Genomic DNA, 26641 nt, shown 5'->3' with positions numbered 1-26641 from the left:
AGTACACATACGGGATAGACACTAAAAGAAATTTTGAAGGTCAGTAAGATTTTACTGTGTTAATTTTCAAAGAGTTTAAATAAACATCCTTTGCGAATGTAAGATATGGAACGTTTGTTAATATATGCATGTTGATGTTGATGTAGATATCTAGACACTAAAATGTATCATGCATTGCACTTTGCACATGCTATATATAATTGTTCTGTTTTTAAATAAGGGTTCATTATTTTTAAGATGATGTATTAATTATCTATTCATATATTGTTTTATTGATAGAGTCCCCTGAGGAAGTTGATGTGAAATGCATAGGGGTTACTTTATAATGAAAGAAGTCTTCCTTTTGCACCAGTTGGTGTTCCTTCTTCATTACATAGAGTCCAAGCAAAGATTGGCCTCTCTTTATTACTGGCAGGCTGCCCATCATGGGGCATATATATGTACTTTCTGACTCCATGCCCCGCCCTGTATACACATTCTACATTATGCATTCAGAGTATTCAGCAAAATTTCACCTTAGGCAGACACACCAACATAGTATAGCAAAGATAGGAATAGCTGAAACAGGACCCACTCCTTGTATAGAATAAAATCCTCTCAATCCACTGAGCTCAGTGCCATGACTGGTAAAATTTGGAAGAGCTGTGCACAGAAGTACCTAGGCCCATCTTCAGTGGGAACATCTTCTACCTGTTCAGGCTGGAAGATGATCTACAGTCACTCTCTGCTCTCACAGTTCTTCCAATAGCCTTTTCCTTATGTACGTGGTTATTGTTCTCTCACAATTATTAAGTGTATGAGATACTTTAATTTCTTTGACTTTGGGTCAGTCATTTTGCCAAGTCTAACTGCCATGCAGTTGCTAGCCAACTGTATTCTACAGTCTCTTCTGGGTCAGCAGGAGTGTATTTGGAGAACCCAGTAGTAATCTAAGAGCAAGTAATTGGAGACCAGCTTTTGGAAGTCAGAGGCCCAAACTAGATGATACAGGCATCCCTGAGGACATATCCTGGGGATGGTTACCATTCTGCAGTAGTGAGTCTCCAGCCAGGAACTCCCTTAAACTGCATTATGGGTGCCTGGTTCTAGTTGGGACCACCATGGTGCAGGCAGAGGAGGGGCTCCAACCTGCCCCCCACTGTTTATCTGACTTGAAACAGAGTGGGGGAAGGGTGTTATTTGATCATTTGTTTCCCCAGCACTGTTTCAAGTCAGAAAAAATGGCAGGAGGGAAGTATGAGCCCTCTTCCCTGTATGTTGTGGTAGTCTAATCAGAATTAAGCCTCCCCAGTGGTTCTGTTTAAAGCAGTTCCCAGCTGGGAACTCACTAATTCAAAATGGTGGGCATCCCTGGGGCGGTCCATATTGTCTAGTATGGCCCAGTAGGAATCTCAATGTTAACATCAAATCTATTCTGATCAGTATCCCTGATAACAATCTACAGCACAGCAGCCATTTATCTAACAATCCATAGTTTATTGCATGAATCTTTTTTATTCATTTCAAGTCAGAAAAAAATGGCAGGAGGGAAGTATGAGCCCTCTTCCCTGTATGTTGTGGTAGTCTAATCAGAATTAAGCCTCCCCAGTGGTTCTGTTTAAAGCAGTTCCCAGCTGGGAACTCACTAATTCAAAATGGTGGGCATCTCTGGGGCGGTCCATATTGTCTAGTATGGCCCAGTAGGAATCTCAATGTTAACATCAAATCTATTCTGATCAGTATCCCTGATAACAATCTACAGCGCAGCAGTAATTTATCTAACAATCCATAGTTTATTGCATGAATCTTTTTTATTCATTTCTTTGTTAATGGGGACAATTATTATTTTGCATACAGTTGTTGTTCTGCTATCATAATGCTGTTTGCCCATCATTTTGGCTTGCTTATTTTTACCTGTCCCAGTAACAGCAATCAGCAATATCACCGCTGAAGATGAGATCAGGGAAATAAATTATCAAAGAGTAGTTTATTTGCTTTTCAGCTGACAACAACACAAAAATACATTCATTCACTGAAAATCTCCCATGGGTTCATAGTGAACAGGAACTGTAAATTAAAAAGATAGGTTGCAGTTTCTCAGAATGATACTTCTTCGAACTATTTTGATTGTGAATGTTTGTAAGCTAATGTCATCTCATTCTGTTGATGAAGTGGTCACAGACAATGCATTTTAGAATGCATATCTTCTTTACAAAAAAGAATTTATTATATTATTTATTTCATTTGCATCACATCTTCCTTGGAACTCAAGTTGGCAGATGTAGGAAACTACTGAGCAGATTAAACCCTGCTTAACTTCCCCAAGGTTGTTACATTATGTGCCTTCCAACCATTCAGCAATGTAACAGTAGAATACTTAAGTAATCAACAGTGCTGTGGTTTGATTTCAAAGTTTGGTACAAACTGATCATGCACAGAAACTTACAAAAATAGAAGAGCTAAAATTCAATCAACGAGAATCATTGGAATGACAGTATAACAGAAGAATAAATATTGTATTTCAACAAAGGGACATTACCGGTGGAAACTGATTAGCCGGCATGCATTCACTAAATAAGGATGTCTTTCTGAGAAAGTTTGTTGAGCCACAGTGGAACACATTGGCTGAGACTTCTAAATGAGAACAGAAATATTGGCCAGATTTAATTCTTCTGCCCAATGGTGGCATATTCTGTAAGTTCAATTTCTACTGTGGGTTCATGTCTTTGAGAATGTTCTCCATGATTCAGAGCTGCATAAACAAGCAGATCCTGATCTTCATATGGGAGGTGGTGGTTAGTGGTGACAGCTGGATGACATGCAGGATTTGATGTTGCTCTGATTGCTCCCCAGCAGCTGGCTTGATCATCACAGATACTGCTGCCATGTTTGTACTTGAACAAGCCAGGTGTAGCAGCACCATGATGAAGCATGGATCCTTCAACTGGGGCACGAATAGTATTGACATTGGAGTATGTTACACCTGAATAGCTATTAAACTGCAAAAACAGTGCAATAAATTAAGGGGGAGGGGTTACTCAACTGTTTATAAAATAGTAACCACTATGCAAAATACAATAGACAGTTCAAATTTCTTACTAGTCTTGACTAGAGATGGGCACGAACAGCAATATGAACTTTAAAAAAGCCACGAACAGCCCAATCTGCTGTTCATGAACAAGCTGTTCGTGAGGCCCCATTCTAAAAGAACAGGTGGCCATTGCTGTTCGTCAAGCCAGACAGTCTTGCAGCTGTTCGTCAAGCCAGACACCTGCAATCAATTCCCTTGGCAACCGCAGGCAGGGATTGTTTGAACTCTGTCTGAACTCCTGCTGTTGCCCTGGAAACCCCAATCTAAGCACAATTTAGCTTGATAGGCAGGTCTCCCTTCCAAGTGTGGACTGGAGCTCCAAATTTGTTACAAGAGGAAAAGACCAGGGGGGAGGGGGGCTCCCAGCTCTGGCTTTCAGGGAAAGACAGCTGCTGTTAAGAGAGACAGGGTGAGTGCATTGGAGCTTGAATTTTCTTTGTGTGTGATGGGATAGGGATCTACCCCTTCAGGTTCCAGGGCTGCTGCCAGGCTCTGGAGCCAAGCTATTATTTATTATTGGTACCTTTCCTGCTGCCTGCTCAGGTAGGGTTTCTGGGAGTGGTGCAGTAGGGATCTTGATGGCTGGAGGAGAGCCTGCTGGCCCCCAAGAACAATGAACATGTTTGTGACAGGATCATGTTCGTCAGTGTTCATTGTTCGTTGTTCGTGGATGGCAATGAACAACAAGCACTATGGCCGATTCCAGACAGCCCTCTGCAATCCGAAATGTCGCGCGTTGTCGCGCGGAAAACGCGAAATATTGCGTTTTCTCACGCGAGTTTTGCGTGAGGTCGCGCAAAACTCATGCGAGAAAACGCGATATTTCACGTTTTCCGCACGACAATGCACGACGTTTCGGATTGCAGAGGGCCGTCTGGAATTGGCCTATGTTCAGGGTTTTTTTCTGTCCGTGCCCATGTCTAGTCTTGACCTTTAAAGCTTCAGAAAACAGGAACACAAAGACTCTTTTATCCAAATAACCAGGAAAACATCCAAAACATTTGAATAAAAGGGGAACTGTTTATATGGCCTTACAGTTACATACGAGACAAAGTATGATCTGGACAGTAAACACTTGTAAAATTTTCTGATTACTAACATTTCAAGAATATTCACTTTATAACTTTCCTCCTTCCCTCACATGCAGCTCAATAACTGACTATTCTATTTGTCCGACTCCTGACATTGATTATTTGTCCTGACATTCAGGACAAAGCACAATTTGCTGTTGATCTGAATCACAAAATATGGTTTGTTCCCTCTAAGCTGGGATTCTGAACAAATTTGGATTTATATTTGGAAGAAAACAAACCAAAGTTTGTGGTTCAGAAGTAATGGCAAAATATTGTTTGTGGTAAAAGTGGAAATGTTTAATTATTGAACCATATGAAAAGGGGGAGGAAAGGAGCACGAGAGCACAAACTATGGTTATATCTGAACCATGGGACAATGGTAAAGAGATCTCTGACTCTCAAAAGCTTATACCTTGGAAATCTTTGACTCTCAAAAGCTTATACCTTGGAAATCTAGTTGGTCTTTAACGTGCTGCTTTAACGACCCAAATCTTGCTCTTCTATTACAGACCAACGCGACTAGTCATCTGAAACTATGGGACAATAATGAATTTATCAAAGAAATCTGAACAACAGGGTTTAAGACTAAAAAAGAAATGTTGGACAGATTTGAAATTCAGCAAACATCTGTGAATCTTTTGTCATTACCACTGGATATTGAGGATTATTAATAAAGATAATATTTTTGTTGATAGTTTTAAGTGGATAGCCATGTTGGTCTGCAGTAGAACAGTAGGATTTGAGTACAGTGGTATCTGAAGAAAGGAGCTCTGACTCTCAAAAGCTTATACCCTAAAAATCTTGTTGGTTATTAAAGTGCCACTGGATTCAAATCTTGATGTTCTTTTTGTTTGTTTGTCTATGACTTCATAGACAATTATGTTAAATATCATGTCCAAGTTTAGAACATTTAGTCCTTGTTCTTTCTAAAACTATAAATCCATCCACATCATAATTGGGAATATTGGAAAGAGGTACTAGATAGATAAATAGAAACCGAATTATAAGACTTATCAGTTTTAACACCAAACTTGTTCAGCTGAATATGGAACCCTCTACACGTGCATATATATGGGGAAAATGTCCTTTGTTTTAAACTGCAAGGTCCTTGAGCTGAAGATCACTATCCATACTTTTTGTAATACTGTGAATATTGAAGCACCTGCAATTAAGCTATTACAATTAAGGTTTAGATAGTAACATGTACCGAACAAATCAACCTACCACATTCATTTCATGTTGTGGGATGGATGAAATCTTCTTGTTTTTAACTGTAATACGAACAAAGATTTTATGTGGATGGAGCAATTGTGTGAGCTTTCTTTGTTATTTGTGCAAAATATGAACAACACTGAGGAAATCGTCCAAACTTTATCAGTACTGGAAGGACTATTTTTGTACCTTATATTCTAATAGCTAAGTGTGACCCATCTGTGGATATTTAAATCTTCAGACTGGGCCCACTTGGACAGAAGGGAGATTTTTTTCTCAAAATTTCACCCCCCCCCCCCAGGTTTACAGAAAAATCTGAAACCTTTGAAAATACACCAGGGGTTTAACATCCATCCACTCCCCACCCCCTAGAACAAGAGCACTCTCTGTGCAAGTGCAGATAATGCCGCGACCTTCAGGCAACCCAGTGGAGACATCGCAGGCATGGAAGTTGGTGGTATGGTGGGGAAAGAGAGGAAGGCAGACAAAATGCTGATGATGGAGGTGGGAAATGACTAAGTGCCTACAATGGGCAGAGAGGTGGGCAGGAAGAGTGTGAAGTTGCTGCTATTGTGGCAAAACTAGGGACAGCCAGGTTGGGGGACAGTTGCTGTGGCCAGCCAAGCTGGGAGTGGCCTTGCTCTTGTGAGGGATCCATCATTGCCACAATGGCCAAGCTGGGAGTAGTCAGGCTGTTGGGGGGGGCGTTCTGCCACAGCAAAGCTAAGGTTGGCCAGACAGGAGTGGAGCTGCCACCATTGCTTAGGTTGTGAAGCTGGCAGTAGCCAGGTTGTGGTGAAAGGATGGAATCTCCCCCCTTAATTCTCATGGGTCCCTGCTTTTTGTATTATATTTGTAATCATTTTTTGTAATTAAAATTATTTTAAATTGTTTTGAGGAAATAGAGGCCGTTTCCACACGGCTCCCCGCTGCTCGTAACAACCCGGAATATTGCGGAAAAAATGTGGAAGATCGCGTTTTCTCGCGCGAGATTTGTGCGACGTCACGTGACGTCATGCAAATCTCATGCGAGAAAACATGATCTTCCACGTTTTTTGCGTGATCTTCCGGGTTGTTACGAGCAGCGGGGAGCCACGTGGAAACAGCCAGGCTAAAAATTGGGTCCAAGGGAGTGCTCAGCAAATTTTAGTAGTAGATCAGACTGCTTTGATTGTATGGAGGAGGACAAGGCACAGTTGCAAGAAAATAATCTTTAACTAGAATATTGAAAGAACCGTAAGAAAAAGGAGAATGTATTTGACAGGAGTCCAAAAGGCAAATCTCAATGGCCCTGTAGGTCAAGAAAGAACTGGAGGCAAGAAAGAACAAAGGATTTTACCTGGGTGCCTCCATATGAAATACAATGGGCCCAAGCAGCTAACGGTGATGACGATCAGTACACCCAGCGATGAGAAGAGATAAATAATCCATGTCTTGTCCTTTTCAGATGCTCCATGATCATCTGTAGTATTTGTATCATATTCTGCAAATTCAAAAGGGTTACTTTGGTCTGTGTGGATCGTGCCTTCAAACATCCATTATAAACTTAATTATAAACTTAATGCAGTAATAGCCCATTAAAGAAGCAAGCAGTCCCAAAATACTGGCTTGGCTTCCTAGCCATCCACTACTCATGATCAGCATCAACTCTGGAATGCACAGTGAACTTAGAGAAGTGACAGAGACTTCTGTTATTTGTGTTGCAATATAAAGAAGTTAATAAACAATGGATTAGACCATTTCTTACCTTCCGTATACTGCAGTGAGTTTGGGTTGGGGTTACGAGAAGGAGGAAGAGGAGAGGTATTTAGTATTTTTAATATTTTTATTTTGACATCAATACAGATATTAATATTATTTAACTTGGCTGGGGTATAAATTATCTGAGCAGCTGGTTCTATGGAATTACTTGTATATAGATTTAATTTTAGTATGTTCATGTATAAAATTAAAAATACAATTTAAAACATCAAATTTCACTTAATAAATTAGAAGCATACTAGTGAACCCAGAAAAAAGATTAAATGTGAGAAGTGTAACAATCCTACCTTGGCATCTCTTGGGTTATTCTGTCTCTCTGCTCCTGCAGCCAGCCAGTGGGCAGGAGAAAGAAAAGCACCTCCCACTTGAAGGCTGGGGGGGGCGCGTTATTTTCTCAAGGAAACCCAAGCTTCCCTATGGGAATCCCTCACTGTTCTCCAGTTCTCTTAAGAGCTTGCGGGGGGGGGCGTTATTTTGTCAAGGAAACCCAAGCTTCCCTATGGGAATCCCTCACTGTTCTCCAGTTCTCTTAAGAGCTTGGGGGGCGGGGGGGGGCTGCTTCTTTGCTAGCTGCCACCACCTCCTAAATCACAGCCTCTCACCAGCTTGATGCCGGGAGGAACATCAAACAGGCCTGTCTGGTAACATAGGCATGGCAAGACTTGTCAGTAGGAATAAATGCAAACCTTTTGTTCCTTAAACAACACAAAGGTTTATTCTAATATCAACATCTCTTGAGAGTATACAGGTTACAGAATTAGGGGCAGGTTCTAAGAGTTCTAGCCTAACTTGAAAACTACAGTTACCTAACATTTGGTTTCTCCTCCTTCCCCCAAATTGCGCGCTGGAGCAAATGGAAACTCCCTACCTATCACATACACAAAGAGAGAACAGTTCCTTTTCATTTTCCCCTCCCCAGGTGTTTTAGAGGTCGTGGGACAATCTGGGCTCTGGAATTATGGGGACCATGAGAATGTAGAGGCTAATAGGCTGATGCTAATATCAGAGGAGTTTATTATTTTCACTCCAGGATGCGGAAACATATTGATCGAGAACTGATAATATCTTCCTAGCCTCCCTGCCCATTGTAGCTGTCTCCATCCTACCTGTTCATCACCATAAATGTCAGTCCTCCCTCCCTAAGATTCCTAAGGCTTACCTGATCTCACCCATAACAAAAGGTACTCAGAATCAAGCAGGAAGTAGAGACAGATGATTTAAAGTACAAACCTGTGAAGTCGGGGAGCTGTGTGTATCACTTATCCCAGACTAATATGCCATAGAATTAATCCGCAGATGGCGCTTGTAATTCATGCATATTAGAGAACAATTCTAAGCAGGTTTGCTCAGAGATAAGTCCTGTTTTATTATGTGGCATTTACTCTCAAGCAAGTATTGTTAGGATTGCAGCTTTAAAAGGTTTCAGTAGCATGAAGCAATACTGTTCAAAAGGAACTATATGGAAGATCAGTATAGAAAAAATAGAGGTGATAGATAGTCAAGGTAATAACCTACAGAATGGATCAGTTAAGTAGTAGTTGTGAACAAATCTGACAGATATTGAGATCAAAGACATATGAATAAAGCAAACATTATGAGTTAGCAGGATGCTAGTAATGGATTTGGATGAACTTAACCACTACCACCCAACAAATACCCAACGTTAACATAAAAAGCCCCTTAAACCACAGGTAAAAAATAGGACACAGCACTTGAGGCCCACTGACTTTCTTTACATAGTTCTGTGTATGATATATGTATATGATACACGGATTTCAGGCATATATTCGATGAAACCATTAACAAGCTCCTTAATGTTAGGTTTGATTCTCATTTACTGTATACCACTTTTTAAAGGATTTGGAAGATAAATATAAGACCTACAATTTTACCCTCAGGGTGAGGAGAGTAGTAGAAAACAACTGTCTTCTGCCATCTATCTGAAGCAATTGCTAGTGAAAAAGGATTTCTTAAAACCCCAAATACCTTACCTCCACAAATTCTGAATGTCCCCAAGGATTTTTTAAATTGTTTTCTGAGAGGCTATATGGCCCCCATTAAGAATAACTGAGCTAGATGATTTTTTAAAATCCTAGCTGTGCATTTTTAAAATGCCTTTTAGAAAGTACACATATACAATTTTACCATTCCGTATCTTTTTGTTCCCAGAAGCATAACGAAGGACGATCCAACAGATATTTGAAAATCTTGTTGGTCTGACATGATTATATCTATCTATAGAGAGACTTATATCTATCTATATAGAAAGAAACACACACAGATAATATCCGGTGGAGGAAAGTACCAGACAAGAACACAATCAGAAGGTTCTAGACAGGTGTTGGGAAAAAAAACTTGAAACTAACTGAAGAAAAATGCAAATTTTCCATGTCAGAAATAAAATATCTAAGACCATGGTACTCTTTCTTGTGACTCATGGAAAGTCACATTCACAATTGCAGTCAACCAAAAGAGTCACATGAGTGCTATACAGCCTGGGTGCCACCCGACCAAATGCACTTGTACAGTCAGATATAACTATTAGTATTAAATATATAGAAATAACTTTTTTTTATTAAAAACTTTTATTGGTGAGTACAAAGTTAATATATAGTTACACATATTCCCCATCTTACCTATAGTATATCAACCCCCACCCTTTCCCTCTCCCCTCCTTATAGACTTCCAACAGCTTCCCAACCCTTAACTTATCCTATTACTTAACTTGTTTTCAACTAAATTCTTCTAAATCATATATATATATTATATCCCTTACTCTAAGCATTTTCAAATTCTTTTGTATATACTTTATCAAATCCATTAATATATATATTTCTCTACATCACTTTTTAAACTGAATATTTTTAATAAAATCTACTTATTAATAAAACTAGCTTAGATTAATCAATAGCTAACTTTTTCATTACAGGTAAAGTTACTTCCCCATTCTATTTATAAAATCACAAATTAATAGTTAATAGTTCTCAAACTGCCACAGTTCTCCTTTCACATCCCATTTTCCCCTAAATATTGTTTCAATTTCCCCCAATCTGCAATATATTCTCCTGGATCAAGATCTTTCAGTTTTCTTGTCATTTTGTCCATTTCTGCCATGTACAACAATTTGTAAATCCAGTCTTCTGTAGCTGGTATTTCTTGCACTTTCCATTTCTGCGCGTATAAAAGTCTTGCTGCTGTAGTCATATAAAATAACAATGTTCTATACTGCATTGGAACATCTTCCATTCCCAAGTTCAGTAGCAACAATTCTGGGTTCTTATTTATTTGGGTTTGCAAAACCTCATTAATTACTTCAATTATATCTCCCCAGTATTGCTTAGCTACCTCACAAGTCCACCACATATGATATAATGATCCTTCATGTTTTTTACATTTCCAGCATTTATCTGACATATTAGAGTTTCCAAGCGCAATCTTCTTTGGTGTTAAATGCCACCTATACATCATTTTAAAGACATTTTCTTTAATGTTGGTACAAGTTGAAATCTTCAACGTATTTTTCCATAGATGCTCCCAAGATTCCATTGTTATTTCTTTATGAAAATTTATTGCCCATTTCACCATCTGGACTTTAACTGTTTCGTCTTCTGTATGCCATTTTAAAAGTATTTTATAGATTTTCAAAATTTCTTTTTTTCCTTCTTGAAGAATCACTTCTTCTAATTCCGAATTTTCCGATCTTATTCCACCCTTTGAACAGTCCGAGATATAGAGATCTCTTATTTGCCGGTATTGGAACCAACCATAGTTAGAAGATAACTCTTCTTCCGTTTTAATTTTTAACATTTTGTGTTCCATCGACATTATCTCTTTATAAGTTAGACATTGTTGTTCATTATAAACCGCTCTCGGATCTATTACTTCATATGGTACTACCCACGAGGGAATACCACCTTCCATGTCATTCTTATATTTCTTCCAGATTGTGAAAAGGCTTTTTCTGATGTAGTGATGCAAAAACATAGAGTCTGCTTTAACTTTGTCATACCGCAAGTAGGCATGCCATCCAAACAGTTTTTTGTATCCTTCCAAAGCCAGCAGTTTACGGTCTTTTAACGTTATTCAATCTTTTAACCAAACCAAACAAATTGTTTCGTAATATAATCTTATATTTGGCAGTTGCAGTCCACCTCTTTCTTTCGAATCTTGTAATACTTTCATTTTCACACGAGGCTTCTTGCCTGCCCACACAAAGTCTGAAATTTTCCTTTGCCATTTATCAAATTGTTTGGAGTCTCGGATAATTGGAATAGTTTGCAGCAAAAACATCACACGTGGTAGCACATTCATCTTCACTGCTGCTATTCTTCCCAACCATGACAAATTTAATTTATTCCATTTTATCAAATCTCTTTCTATTTGTATCCACAATTTCTCATAATTATTTTTAAATAAATCTATATTTTTCGCCGTCAGCTCAATTCCTAAATACTTCACTTTATTGGCTACTTCACAGTCTGTAATCTCCATCAATTCTTGCTGTTTTTGCTTTGTCATATTCTTACACAATATCTTCGACTTCTTTTTATTCACATAAAATCCCGCCAAATCTCCAAATTCCTTTATTTTGTTCAGTATTTTTGGCATATTGTATATTGGATCCTCCACTATTAACATTACATCATCCGCAAATGCTCTGACTTTGTAGGAAAACTCCTTTATTTTTATGCCTCGAATTGTTTCGTCCTCTCGTATTTGAATCAACAACATTTCCAAAATCAGAATAAACAACAATGGAGACAATGGGCAACCCTGTCTCGTACCTTTAGTTATTTTCAATTTTTTAGTCAGATCGTCATTAACTACAATCACTGCACACTGGTCTTTATAGGTTCCTTTGACTGCTTGTATGAACTTATCTCCCATTTGCAACTTTTCCATAGTGGCAAACATAAAATCCCAATTCAGATTGTCAAATGCTTTTTCAGCGTCCACGAAAAAGAAACCAACTTCCTTATCACAATGCTTGTCATAGTACTCAATAGCATTTATCACTGTCCTTGTATTATCCTTAATTTGTCTATTAGGTCAAAATCCAGCCTGTTCCTCTGCAATAAATTCCATCAGCCATCCCTTTAGTCTCTCGGTCAAAATTTTTGCAAATATCTTGTAACCATTGTTCAGTAACAAAATTGGGCGGTAATTTTTAACATTAGTCAAATCTTGTCCATCTTTCGGGATCAGCGATATATTGGCTTCGTTCCATGTATCAGGGATCATTTGGCCCTGCAAAATTCCATTCATTACCTCTCTCAGGAAAGGTACCAGTTCCTTAACCATCATTTTGTAGAACTTAGCCATTATTCCATCCGGACCTGGTGCTTTCCCTAATTTAGTTGATCGTGTGGCTTCTTCTATTTCCTCTTCTGTCACTTCCCTGTTTAACTTTTCTTTCTATTCCTCTGAAATTGTTGGAAGCTTTATTTTCTCCAAATATTCCACTATTGAGTCTCTCTTCACCTTTCTTCACACACACAAAAAAAAGAATAGCAATAACTTTTTAAATGATCAGAGTATCTTTGAGCATGCAGGCAGGGGCAGCGCAAGGGTTTACCACGCTCGCGGCCGGCCGGCCGGCTGGCTGGGCACCCCTGCGTGCACGCGCGCGTGTGCGCGCGCGCGCGTGCACACACACACACACACACCAGCCTGCGTGATGACATCACATGTGACGTCATCACGGGAGCGCACTCGCCGCCGCCAGCCTGATTGCTGCGGCGGGCGGCCTCCGAGCTCTCCCGCTCGGTTGCTTGCGCCGCCGCAGATGCCTGCCCGTGGTGGCTGCGCCTGGCTGGGGGCTTGTGCTGGCGGTGGCAGCGGCACGGGGTGGGAGGGATAGGAGGCTGGTGCTTTGTGGCGCGCGCTCCCGCGCCCCGCACCTCCTCCGGCGCTCCCTCCGGCATCCCGCACCTGCGGCCACCACTTACCTGGCCTCAATAGGCCCACCGCCCCTGCATGCAGGGTTGTCTCTTCACCACTGTTGAACTTGTATACCTTTTACTTCCCTTGCTGTCTTTGTATTCTCTCCCTGGTACAAGGCTCACAACTCAAGTGAGAGCAAGATGGTCAAAACTACTCTGCCTCATGGCCTCATGCAAAAAAAGAGGGGCAGGGCAAGATCAGTCCTACAAGGTTCTAGAGCTTTGTTTATGAAACACATATTTTTCTATAATGCTAGTGGTAGAAGGTAAGCTGGGCTGTTTCCACACATCCTGGTATAGCACTAAACAAACGCAATGAGGGCATCTTCCTGGTATGATTTCTGACATCATCGTGCCATGAAAAGGGGATCATGGTTCAATGACATCAAAAATCGTGCCAGGAAGATGCCCTCGTTGTGTTTGTTTAGCACTATGCTGGGACGTGTGGAAGCGACCCTGGCTTGGAAGCAAGGCAAAAGGCACAGTCTCTAATCAAGAGGCAAAACTGTTAGGCTTCTCAGCAAAGCAAACAGGTGGTTGCCTGAGCAACCGTGGATGCCTCCCTGATCATGGATGCCTCCCTAAAAAGGGAGGCACAGGTCACAGCGGTTGTCAGGTCCTCTTTTTTCCATCTGCAGCAGACCAGGCAACCTGTCCCTTACCTGTCAACTCATGACTTAACTACAGTGATCCAAGCAACGGTCATCTCTAGGCTAGATTAGTGTAACTCACTCTATACGGGGCTGCCCTCGAGCCTGACCTGGAGATTACAGCTGGTACAAAATGCAGCAGCATGTGTTATTATGAGAGTGCCAATAAGGCACATATAACACAAATCTTACGCAAACTGCATTGGTTGCCAGTGGAGTACTGGATCAGATTCAAGGTTCTGGTATTGACTTCTAAGGCCCTGTGCAGACTGGGACCAACGTATCTATGGGACCGTCTCTCCCAATATATTCCCTGGAGAACACTCCGATCAGGGGACAAACAGCTGTTGGTGGTCCCTGGCCCCAAGGAGGCCCGCCAAGCCTTGACTAGAACCAGGGCCTTTTTGGTCCTGGCTTCCACCTGGTGGAACACTCTGTCTGCTGAGATCAGGGCCCGGCAGGACTTACTATCCTTCTGCCAGGCCTGCAAGACAGAGTTGTTCCAACAGGCATGTGGCTGAGGCTGGGCCTCCACTGGCCTGAAAAAAGGGGTGTATAAAATCTTAACCCTCCCTGTGAAGGCTGTCCACTATCCTGTTTTAATGTGTATTAATACACTACTGTTTTAATGACGTTTTAATGCAGATGAATTTTTATTGTATTTTAACATGTTGTTATCTGCCCTGAGCCCGCTTGCAGGGAGGGCGGAATAGAAATTTGAAATAAATAAATAAATAAATAAATAAATGAATGAATGAATGAATGAATGAATGAATGAATGAATGAATGAGACCTCTCAAAGGACACACAAATGAGAGCCAAAGGTCTGGATCTCTGCCTCCAAAGAGACGAGACTAACCCAAACTGGAATCCATTTTGGATAATTGGTTTTTATGTCATTTTAGAGCCTCAGTGGTGCAGTCCCTACAACCAATCAGGCAGCAAAATGCTGATGTCACCCACAAGAGGTGACTATGTGCAAAAAAGGGGATGAAACCAAGGCTGAAGTCCTTGGCAACAGCCATCAATCTTGCAAGTGCAAATTAATCGAGAATGTTAATTGGCTCAAGAGACTATACATGGAGGCTCACTCTCTCTAGCAGCAGAACACGTTATCTTATCTCCAAGGTCAGAGCAAGCAGAGACTTCGAAGACGGGCTTCTCTCAAACAGCTACTGGCAAGTAGGGATGTGCGTTTCGGCATTCAGAATGCCGAAAGAATGCCGAAACAAAAGTGTTTCGGCTTCTTTCGGGGAATGCCGAAACGTTTCGGGGAATGCCGAAACGTTTCGGGTAGCCGAAAGAAAAAAGCCGAAACGTTTCGGGATTCTTTCGGCTTTCTTTCGGCTTTTCTATGGGAAAATGCCTCCGTCTTCCAGGACGTCTGGAGGAGGCATTTTCCCACCGAATAAGCCCAAAATTGGTGGGGACCTTCCTCTAACCCTTCTCTAACAACCACCCAAGTTTCAGACAGATTGGACTTTGGGGGGCCATGTTATGGCCCCCCAAAGCAGGTCCCCCCATCCTCCCATAAGAAAGCGAAGGAGCAGCATATTGTTAGCATGCTGCTGCTGATCTTTCTTCATTATTTCCTATGGGGAAAAAATGAAGAGGCAGGCTTCCTTTGCCAGGGGTGGCATTTTGCATGCAAAATGCCCCCCAGCCCTCAGGGGCCCTTCTCCCACCCCTCCTCCCACCCCCCACCAAGGCTCAGCCTGCTCCCACTTGGGGGGGCCATTTCATGGCCTCCCCAAGTAGGTGCTCTAATCTCTACCACTGACAGCTGGGGGAGGCTTGTGTTGCCAGGGGTGGCATTTTGCATGCAAAATGCCCCCCAACCCTCTGGGGCCCTTCTCCCACCCCTCCTCCCACCCCCCACCAAGGCTCAGCCTGCTCCCACTTGGGGGGGCATTTCATGGCCTCCCCAAGTAGGTGCTCTGCTCTCATCTCTACCACTGACAGCTGGGGGAGGCTTGTGTTGCCAGGGGTGGCATTTTGCATGCAAAATGCCCCCCAGCCCTCTGGGGCCCTTCTCCCACCCTTCCTCCCACCCCCCACCAAGGCTCAGACTGCTCCCACTTGGGGGGGGCATTTCATGGCCTCCCCAAGTAGGTCCTCTCAGCCCCTAAAGTCCACCCCTTACAGCCCCACACAAACCCAATTCCCCCCCAGCTGCCACACACAGACCCAAATCCCCACATTAGCCCCTCACAGACCCAAATCCACCCCCACCTGCCCCACACCCATAACCCCAGGAACAGGCTGGCAAAGGCCAGCCCTCTCCCTTTGTTCCCTATGCTGGGAACTTCTAAACTCTCTTTCCCTGGGCAATTCTGCACAGCCCAGGGGTGCCACAATGGTGGGCACACTTCTGAGTGCCAGCTGGTCCCTGTGAAAGAGCACCTGAACCACAGACACCCTCCCTCAAATTCCCCCGCCACCTACAGAGATGGCTGGCCAGCCAGCCCCATTGTTCCCTATGATGGGAACCAACTGCACAACAAAGAATAAAACAAGAACAACACAAAATAAAGTTTTAAAAAAATTATATTCTCCCTTCCAAAGTACAAGTAGGCAAAGCATTATGACACATTACACCAGCAGTCCCCCACACAGAAAAATAACACAACTCACTTAACATCAGAGAATCACAAAGCACGATTCCTGTCAAAAACACTTTATTTCTTGAACAGCTTTAGGTTACACAGCAGGGGGGAACACCAAAGGGCATGGCAGCACTATCTTACACAAAAATAACACAACTCACTTCACATCAGAGAATCACAAAGCACAATTCCTGTTAAAAACACTTTATTTCTTGAACAGCTTTAGGTTACACAGCAGGGGGGAACACCAAAGGGCATGGCAGCACTATCTTACACAAAAATAACACAACTCACTTAACATCAGAGAATCACAAAAACACAATTCCTGGCAAAAACACTTTATTTCTTGAACAGCTTTAGGTTACACAGTAGGAGGGCACAACAGGGCATGATAGCAATGTACTGCAAAAAATAATACAACCCACTTCACCGTTTTTGACAGCAATTGTGTTTGTGTGATTCTCTGATGTGAAGTGAGTTGTGTTATTTTTGTGTAGTACACTGCTTTCCTGCTCTGTGGTGCCTTCCTAAAGCAGTTACAGAAATAAAGTGCTTTTGACAGCAATTTTTTGGGGTGATTCTTTAATGTGAAGCGAGTTGTGTTATTTTTGTGTAAGATAGTGCTGCCATGCCCTTTGGTGTTCCCCCCTGCTGTGTAACCTAAAGCTGTTCAAGAAATAAAGTGTTTTTGACAGGAATCATGCTTTGTGATTCTCTGATGTTAAGTGAGTTTTGTTTTAATTTTTCTGTGTGGGGGACTGCTGGTGTAATGTGTCATAATGCTTTGCCTACTTGTACTTTGGAAGGGAGAATATAATTTTTTTAAAACTTTATTTATTTTGTTTTATTCTTTGTTGTGCAGTTGGTTCCCATCATAGGGAACAATGGGGCTGGCTGGCCAGCCATCTCTGTAGGTGGTGGGGGAATTTGAGGGAGGGTGTCTGTGGTTCAGGTGCTCTTTCACAGGGACCAGCTGGCACTCAGAAGTGTGCCCACCATTGTGGCACCCCTGGGCTGTGCAGAATTGCCCAGGGAAAGAGAGTTTAGAAGTTCCCAGCATAGGGAACAAAGGGAGAGGGCTGGCCTTTGCCAGCCTGTTCCTGGGGTTATGGGTGTAGGGCAGGTGGGGGTGGATTTGGGTCTGTGAGGGGCTAATGTGGGGATTTGGGTCTGTGTGTGGCAGCTGGGGGGGGAATTGGGTTTGTGTGGGGCTGTAAGGGGTGGACTTTAGGGGCTGAGAGGACCTACTTGGGGAGGCCATGAAATGGCCCCCCCAAGTGGGGGCAGTCTGAGCCTTGGTGGGGGGTGGGAGGAAGGGTGGGAGAATGGCCCCAGAGGGCTGGGGGGCATTTTGCATGCAAAATGCCACCCCTGGCAACACAAGCCTCCCCCAGCTGTCAGTGGTAGAGATGAGAGCAGAGCATCTACTTGGGGAGGCCATGAAATGCCCCCCCAAGTGGGAGCAGGCTGAGCCTTGGTGGGGGGTGGGAGGAGGGGTGGGAGAAGGGCCCCAGAGGGTTGGGGGGCATTTTGCATGCAAAATGCCACCCCTGGCAACACAAGCCTCCCCCAGCTGTCAGTGGTAGAGATTAGAGCACCTACTTGGGGAGGCCATGAAATGGCCCCCCCAAGTGGGAGCAGGCTGAGCCTTGGTGGGGGGTGGGAGGAGGGGTGGGAGAAGGGCCCCTGAGGGCTGGGGGGCATTTTGCATGCAAAATGCCACCCCTGGCAAAGGAAGCCTGCCTCTTCATTTTTTCCCCATAGGAAATAATGAAGAAAGATCAGCAGCAGCATGCTAACAATATGCTGCTCCTTCGCTTTCTTATGGGAGGATGGGGGGACCTGCTTTGGGGGGCCATAACATGGCCCCCCAAAGTCCAATCTGTCTGAAACTTGGGTGGTTGTTAGAGAAGGGTTAGAGGAAGGTCCCCACCAATTTTGGGCTTATTAGGTGGGAAAATGCCTCCTCCAGGCGTCCTGAAAGACGGAGGCATTTTCCCAAAAAAAAAACCCGAAAGAATGCCGAAAGAATGCCGAAAGAATCCCGAATCCCGAATCCCGAAAGAGATTCTTGTTTCGGCTTTCGGCTTTAACGGTAGAGAATCTTGTTTCGGGTAATCCCGAAACAAGAAAGCCGAAAGTTTTTTCCTTGCACACCCCTACTGGCAAGAGAAGCGGGGTGAGGGGGGAATTGGGCTAAAGACATTTTCCTAACAAGCAGCTTAGCTTCTTGACTAAACTTTCAGGAGACGTTGCCTTTGTATAGTTAGAAGAAAACAAAATAGAAAAGAGTCCAGTAGCATCTTTAAGACTAACCAACTTTCCTGTAGCATAAGCTTTCGAGAATCACAGTTCTCTTCATTAGATGCATGGAAGGTAAGAAGAAACAGGTCAGATATATAGGTGGAGAGGGCAGGGGGGAGTAAATGCAATCAGTGGCTTCTGATAATGGGATCAGTTTGCTTCTGATAATGAAATCAATTACTTCTGATAATGAGATAACCATTGATAGTCTCTATTCAATCCAAACCTGACTGAGTCAAATTTACATGTGAATTTCAGTTCAGCAGCCTCCCATTGGATTCTGTTTTTGAAAGGTTTCTTTTGAACTACAGTGACCTTTAAGTACTTGATGGAATGTCCTAATAGATTGAAGTGTTCTCCCACTGGTTTCTGGATGTTGCTATTTTAAATGTCAGATTTGTGTCCATTTATTCTTTTGTGCAGAGATTGGCTGGTTTGTCCAATGTACAGAGCAGATGGACATTGTTGGCACATGAGGGCATATATCACATTGGAGGATGAGCAGCTGTAAGAGCCAGAGACCGTGTAGTTGACGCCATTGGGTCCTGTAATTGTATTTCCTGGGTAGATATGAGGGCAGAGCTGGCATCTGGGTCTGTTGCAGGGTTCGGTTCCTGTGCTGGTGACTCTGCTAGCCGATTCATGGTTGTAAGTGAGAAGTTGTTTAAAGTTGAGGGGCTGTCCGTAGGCAAGGAGAGGTCTTCCACCCAGGGCTTGTGAAAGAGAGGCATCATTTTCCAGGATGGGTTGTAGATCACTGATGATATGTTGGATGGGTTTGAACTGGGAACTATAGGTAACAACCAGCGGTGTTTTTTTGTTAGTTCCTTTAGGTTTGTCCCAGAGTAGGCTGTTTCTGGGTACTAGTCTGACCCAGTTGATTTGTTTCCTCACTTCATTTGGTGGGTACGGTAGCCCCCAAAATGCTTGTTGTAAATCTCTTAAGTGGGAGTCCCGATCAAGAGCATTGGAGCAGATACGAATGTAACATAAAGCTTGGCTGTAGATAATCGACCGAGTGGTATGTTTAGGGTGGTAGCTGGAGGCATGTAGATATGAGTATTGGTCGGTGGGTTTCTGGTATAAGGTGGTATTTATCTGTCCATTATGTAGTTGTACAGTGGGATCCAGGCTCAGGTTGATAGTAGGGTGAAAGTTGTTGAAGTCCTGATGAAATCCTTTCCGTGGGTGCAAATGATGAAGACGTCATCCAAGAATCTTAAGTACAGGAGTGGTTTCAATGGATGGGAGCTGAGGAAGCGATGTGGAGGCTCTGTACACCAATATCCCACATGCAGATGGACTGTAAGCCATCAGGAATATTATCCCGGACAAAACCACAGCACACCTCGCTACTGAACTTTGCCACTTCGTACTCACTCACAATTACTTCAGATTTGGTGACAGCTTTATATCTACAGGTTAATGGCACAGCCATGGGCACACGCATGGCACCACAATATGCTAACATATTCATGGCAGACTTGGAGCAACACTTCCTCAGCTCCCATCCACTGAAACCACTACTATACTTAAGATTCTTGGATGACATCTTCATCATTTGGACCCATGGGAAGGAAGCCCTTGAGAGATTTCATCAGGACTTCAACTTTCACCCTACTATCAACCTGAGCCTGGACCACTCTACACAAAAGGTACACTTCCTGGACACCACTGTGCCCTCATGTGCCAACAATGTTCATCTGCTCTGTACATTGGACAAACCAGCCAACCTCTGCGCAAAAGAATAAATGGACACAAATCTGACATTAAAAATGGCAACATCCAGAAACCAGTGGGAGAACACTTCAATCTATCAGGAGTCAGGACATTCCATCAAGGACTTAAAGGTCACTGTAGTTCAACAGAAACCTTTCAAAAACAGAATCCAATGGGAAGCTGCTGAACTGAAATTCACATGTAAATTTGACTCAGTCAGGTTTGGATTGAATAGAGACTATCAATGGTTATCTCATTATCAGAAGTAATTGATTTCATTATCAGAAGCAAACTGATCCCATTATAGAAGCCACTGATTGCATTTACTCCCCCCTGCCCTCTCCACCTATATATCTGACCTGTTTCTTCTTACCCTCCATGCATCTAATGAAGAGAACTGTGATTCTCGAAAGCTTATGCTACAGGAAATTTGGTTAGTCTTAAAGGTGCTACTGGACTCTTTTCTATTTTGCTACTACAGACTAACACAGCTAACTCCTCTGGATCTATTAGAAGAAATTAATTATTTTCACTCTTTTCTCCTACAAAAATAATCAAACTTTTGTTGTGCAGCTGCTAGAATCAGAAGAAATGCCAGTTGTATATGATATCCATTAAAGGTATGTAATAAGAAAAAGTTATAATTTCAGATTTGGCCTTGGGCAGCAGGGGATACTTTAATTGCACACTTTCAGGCACTGCATTGCCAGTTCAGGATTCAAATCTGTGTCGTTTGGGGTTTCAATAGAGATTGTATATGAGCATCTGAGGCAGCTGTTTATAAAGATAATGGCCAAATTTGCACAGAACAAAGTACTCCCTCTAATCTAATGATCCTCTAAATTTCAATCCGATTGAACAAAGGGGTTCCATATAACAGGTCCCTGAAGTCAGTGCATTTCTGCACAGTTGCACTTCTCTCTACTGCTTCCTAAAATGTTGGTGAAGCAGCAGCATAGGAGGAGAATTCTGGCCAGCCCCTGGCATTAAAATTAAAATAGGTCTGCATTCATTTAATTTTCCTACTCTTATAGTGGCATTTTTTAAAAAACCTTTCTGCTGAAAAGTCTGTTTGCCATCCTTCCTTTCTGTGGTCTGTTTGTTTCCCTTCACAAAGTGGAAACCAGTATCTGTTGGTTTTCTTCCTTTGAAGAAACCTTGCCATTGCTCTACCCTACTGATTTTTCAAGGAAGAGGTTTCATAATTCCCCAGACCCCAGATTTGTGTTACTATTCCTGAAAATCACATTAATAACCCAAACCAGTGATTTTCATATATATTTTTGACTTGGATATTTCGTACTGAATACCTGTAATTAATAGTATTAATAGTATTAATTTTCTATGTTAGGAGATTTTCTGTTTTTGTTATACATCTAAGGATAAAGACATGTGATTTCCCACCAATTCAGGCGCAATGTGACATCATAGCAGGCAAGCCGATAAAAACAGAAGCAGAGTAAGCAGAAATGCAGAGGAATTCAGGACTATCAAGAATAAGGTTAAGTAACACAATTAGTATACTGATTGGCCTTTAGCTTATCAAAGTCCATTTGAGTAATCTAAAAAACCTCTGTGCTGCACATAGAAAACAGCAAAGGATCTGAGTGTTATATGCCAAAGACAAAAACAAAACAAGAAATTAAAGGTGATTATGTGGATTTCTTGTGCAAAGCAAGAAAAACAAAAGACTGGGCAACAAACGCCAGTTGACTAGATTCCAACATTTGATTTGCATTTTTATGTTATTTCTACTGTGCCTTTTTGTCCAAAAGCAGCTTGCAAACAATTTGAATGTTAGATATCTGTAGTCAGTCAACTGGAGAACATCATTGCTGCATAGATTAATAGGAGGCTTACCTTGAACAATGATATTTATATAATGACCCTTGTCAGTCTGGTTTCCTGAACTACTCTCACAATAATACAATCCACTGTCATTCTTCTGAGCGGAGAAAAAATTCAAAACAAAAATGGTTTCATTAATCCATTCAAATGTGTGCCTTTGTCCATCATTCAAATTCAAGTTAGTATGATTCTTCTTTTTGAACCACCTCATTTCAGGCTTCTTTTGGCAATATGTCACTGGGCACTTTATGATGGCTGAACACCCGGGCTTTATGTGGTATTCTGTATTTCTCTCAACATTAATAGCAGCAGTGCAGTTATTAGCCTCTGATCCTGAAAAAGAAGACGAGGGATTTCAGTGGTTTGCAGGACTTATCACACACTATTTACAGCTTCTTTGGTATCTTGTGGTCCCTTCATGAGGCTCATACATGGCTAGAATGGATTAACTACATAGCATGAAGGATAATAAAATAATGATGTCAGTCATTTATTGTAGCCAGGTGATGTTTGAAGGTTTGTATGGCCAATACTTACTCTGGTTTTGTCCTTAATGAACATTATACTGAGTGTGCTGATTCAGTGAGACTCATACCCATAAGCTCTGTGGGAAGTGTACTGGTAGTGTCATGTCTATGGTATCAGTTCCTAGAATATACTGGATATAACCTCAGAGGTCTAGCTCAGTGGCCTTCAACTTTTCCAGAAACAGGACCTACTAAATGGCAAACAGGAGACATCAGAGTCACATAACAGGCAGATAGGACAGAGTTATGATGTTACCAATTTCAAGACTTGGACTGTGGGCTGGAGACAAATAGATCCAGAGACGAGAAACACAACTTGAGCACCAGGAGGAATAAAATAGTGAGAAACAGGACAAAAGACCGAGCCATGAAGGAGCCCTCTTCACCACTGAGTGATCTTGCCTACAGCATACATATAGATGAAGAAAGAAGGCATGGTGATCATGCTCTCTATTCAGGCATTTTAGTACTGGGCTGTACAGAGCCTATATATAGACTCTCAGCCTAGTAGGCAAGGCTCTGGGGCCTATGCAAGTATCCTCACTCATGGGTTGTAGACTACTGGTCTGGCTGACCCAGGTCATATATAAGAAATAACATAATTCTTTGTTGGGTCAACTCTGTTCTCTCAAGTTTTGTGCAACATCTATGGTACAGAAGATGGAAGCAGATTAGAGGAAGCTGTAGCTGAAAGAAGAAGGGAAAAAAAGGAAATAGCTACACGATAGCTTCAGCCACATTAGGGAGAACTGAAAGCCAGTGTTGTGTAGTGGTTAAAATGTCAGACTAGAACCAGGAACATTTGGATTCAAATCTAGTTTGCTATAAAACTTACTTGAGTGGATCCCACCCATATCCTACCTCTTCAGTGACCAAAGTTTGAGGCCTTTCTCAAATTTCAATGGAGGAAGGCTTCAAGTAGAGTGGTAAGATAGGGATAGAATCTACCCCACAGGGTGACCTTGGGCAAATCATCTGTCTCATAGGACTGTGGTGAAAACAACATGGAAAAAAGAACCATCTACAGAGTAAAGGCAGTATAAAAATGAATAGACAAAACATATCTAGTGTGCGAATGGAGATCTGAGAAGACATCTGCATGCACTTTGTAGATATTTATGGTGTTTAGGGGGGAAAAGTTGCATCTAGTTTTGTCACAAAAGCTGGCAGAGGATGATTTCTGATTGCATGGGTCTGTTTAGGATAAATTGAACGACTTGTTATATAAAGTGAAACTTTATCTAACATATAGAGTTCCACTTTTTACAAAGTCAAGTTCAATTTTGCATTTTTCAGAATACACTAGATGATTCCTTTGGATGAAGTCAAATACACACATCTCAAAATACTATCAATGAGCAAACTTGTCAGATTTTCTCTCCGTTCTATGACAACAGAAGCTTCAGACATATGTAATCAGATTAACAGGGACTAAAAATATTTATTTTATTTACTTCATTTATAGTCTGTCTTTCTCACTGAGAGAAAGGAAAAGTTGCGCAGGGAAGAAATAGAAGTCAGGGACAGACAAGACAGATACAAGAGAGCCTCCTTGATCCTTGTATTTGGAAAGAAATATGTCCCCTCTTTTCTCTGCCCCAGCCTTTCCCTTTTATTACATGTAGCATGTCAGCAAAACCAGGAGTACTTACTATGATCCTCAGTCTGTGGATAGGCAAAGCAACTAGAAGGACAACAATGGTCACATGGACCCACAGCATCTTTAAAATCCACCAGGGCAGACACAAAAGCTTCCGCTGATGACTCAATCCATCTGGTGCACTGAAGGACATACTAACTAGGGTTGCCGACCGCCAAGTGGAGTCTGGAGATCCCTGTAGACCTTCAAACTACAGGGATCAGTTTTCCTGAAGAAAATGGCTACTTTGGAGAGGAAGGCTCTACGGCATCCCTTCTCTGCTGAGGTTTCTCCCTTCCCCAAATCTTCCCCAGGCTCCACTTCCGAACCTCCAGGGATTTTCCCACTGTAACTAACGCAACACGAGCTAATGAGAATCTTTGATTTTCAAGATCAGATATATCTCATTATTTGTAGAAGGCTCAGAACCCTCTAAATGGATTCTCAGAGGTTCCCGTGATTTCACTCAGGAATTTTCTCAAAACCCAGAAGAAAACCCCTGTGATACTCATGACTTTGTACTTTATACTGCCAGATATGAATGGTATATGCATATACAATTAGGTGCACAGTTTTTTTATATTGGGGGGGCGCGGAATTAGAGCATGAATGACTTTGGTACTTAGGAAAATATGTATTTGCTGGTGTAACTTGTATTTCCACCTTTTAGTATGCAGACCTGAGTGCAAAAGTCAAGTGTTAATCAACCTTAAGTTATAGCAGTCTCTAGTGCCTGAGGGTTACTTCACATATTACATAAAACCTGAGATCTCACTTATTCAAGACAGAGCTCAGGATGGCAGATATCATTCTCTCCTCCGCCATTTTAATCTCACAACTATGAGATAGAGGAAGCTGAGAGAATGTGACTGATCCAAGTTTTGGCAGCATGGGGATTTGAACCTGACTATTTTGGATCTCTAAGGTTATACTGCATGTCTTTACAGTGGTCAATACGTAATCAATTAGGGTCCTGGCAGTGGAGTGGAGGGTGTGTGTGTGACAACACTTTACAGGGACCCAGGCCTTAGCTGCTAGCACATTACTGTAATATGATCTATTTATGAAATTTCAGAAATAAAATTTTAAAATGTTTTTTTCTTGACTAATGAGACAGTGTATGAGAAAAAATCAGAAAGGGAAGGGGCCTCCATGATACACATTTCTGTTGGCTCTGACACTTGAGCTCTGTATCCAACAGCTATAGCAGCATGTAGATACATTAACTGTGTTTTCAGATATACATCTGTGCATGGTACAACTCCTGCTGTGCATACATGGTACAGATACTCAAGAATTCTTCTTTCCTGCAAGTATGTGAAGGGGCATTTCAGACTTCTGATCTAAGATAATCTAAGTAGTATCCATTACTTTATCCAATATTAGGGTTGCCATATAATTACATCCAAAATACTAGACACAGTTCCTGGGCCCCCTCCTTAGCTGAGGATAGGTCTTTGTGCGCATGCAATGCCATATGCATGTGTTCCTGGCCCTAATACGATGCCACTTCTGGGAGTGACATCATCTTGCTGCTCATGGGAGTACTCTCACACTTTGCACTGAAGGGAGGGGAGAGGAGGTAGTGAGGCAGAGCAGGAGCCCCCACTGTCTTCAAGGGCCACACTTGCTTGCTTGCTCCAGTAGCAAGCTGTGGAGGGTAGCTACTAGAAGAATAGGGGGAGGAGGCAGGGAGACAGAGCATGAGCCTCACTCTCTTTAAGGACTGCACTTGCTTCCTTTTTCCAGCAGCAGCAATTCAGCCACGGAGGCTGCCTGCTAGAAGCATTGGAGGGGGGAATGAGGCAGAGCATGTCCAGTATTTTCAGTCTATTCCCCCCAGAGAGTCCAAACAAATATCAGGCTGTATGGGTTAAAAACAGACACTGGCATCCCTATTCAATACAGTTTTGAAATCAAAGCACTTTACTCAAGTAATTGCTATCAGTTCAGTTCAGTTTATTATTACGATACAGAATCAGAATCTAAGTCAGTAGTATACAATGCTATATGAGAGATACATTAATTACATATCTAGCATATCTAGGAATTGAATACAACAATATACAAATAAATAAAATTGTTAAAATTTTGTTAAAATTTCTTAAAAGAAGTTATAATTAGCCGGGACACAGAATCTTGCTACCATGGCAGAAATTTAATTACAGCAATCAGGTAAAAGGACAGCAGAGTAAGATTGATTAGATCTGCCTGGGTAGGCGGCAATAGTTGGTGTGATATATTTTATTCTGATCTCCTGATAATACTGGCAATATAAAAGAACATGCTC

At 42.0% G+C, this 26641-nt stretch overlaps 1 protein-coding gene across 3 annotated transcripts in view; it reads right to left on the bottom strand.

Moving 5' to 3' along the window:
• Positions 1–1947: 1947 nt before the first annotated feature.
• BTLA (B and T lymphocyte associated) overlaps positions 1948–26641 on the bottom strand; it is a 33822-nt gene continuing 9128 nt past the window's right edge. For all 3 annotated transcript variants that reach the window (XM_054973718.1, XM_054973716.1, XM_054973717.1), the window contains 4 exons: positions 22198–22518; positions 6695–6838; positions 5368–5414; positions 1948–2978 (listed from right to left, as the gene is read on the bottom strand). In XM_054973718.1, the coding sequence (XP_054829693.1) occupies positions 2643–2978; positions 5368–5414; positions 6695–6838; positions 22198–22518 (848 nt within the window). In that variant the 3' untranslated portion in view covers positions 1948–2642. The remainder of the gene's footprint in view (positions 2979–5367; positions 5415–6694; positions 6839–22197; positions 22519–26641) is intronic.

The sequence above is a fragment of the Eublepharis macularius genome, chromosome 3 (genome assembly GCF_028583425.1).
Source record: "Eublepharis macularius isolate TG4126 chromosome 3, MPM_Emac_v1.0, whole genome shotgun sequence".
Taxonomy (NCBI): domain Eukaryota; kingdom Metazoa; phylum Chordata; class Lepidosauria; order Squamata; family Eublepharidae; genus Eublepharis; species Eublepharis macularius.
This window is presented reverse-complemented; position numbering and strand designations above follow the sequence as displayed.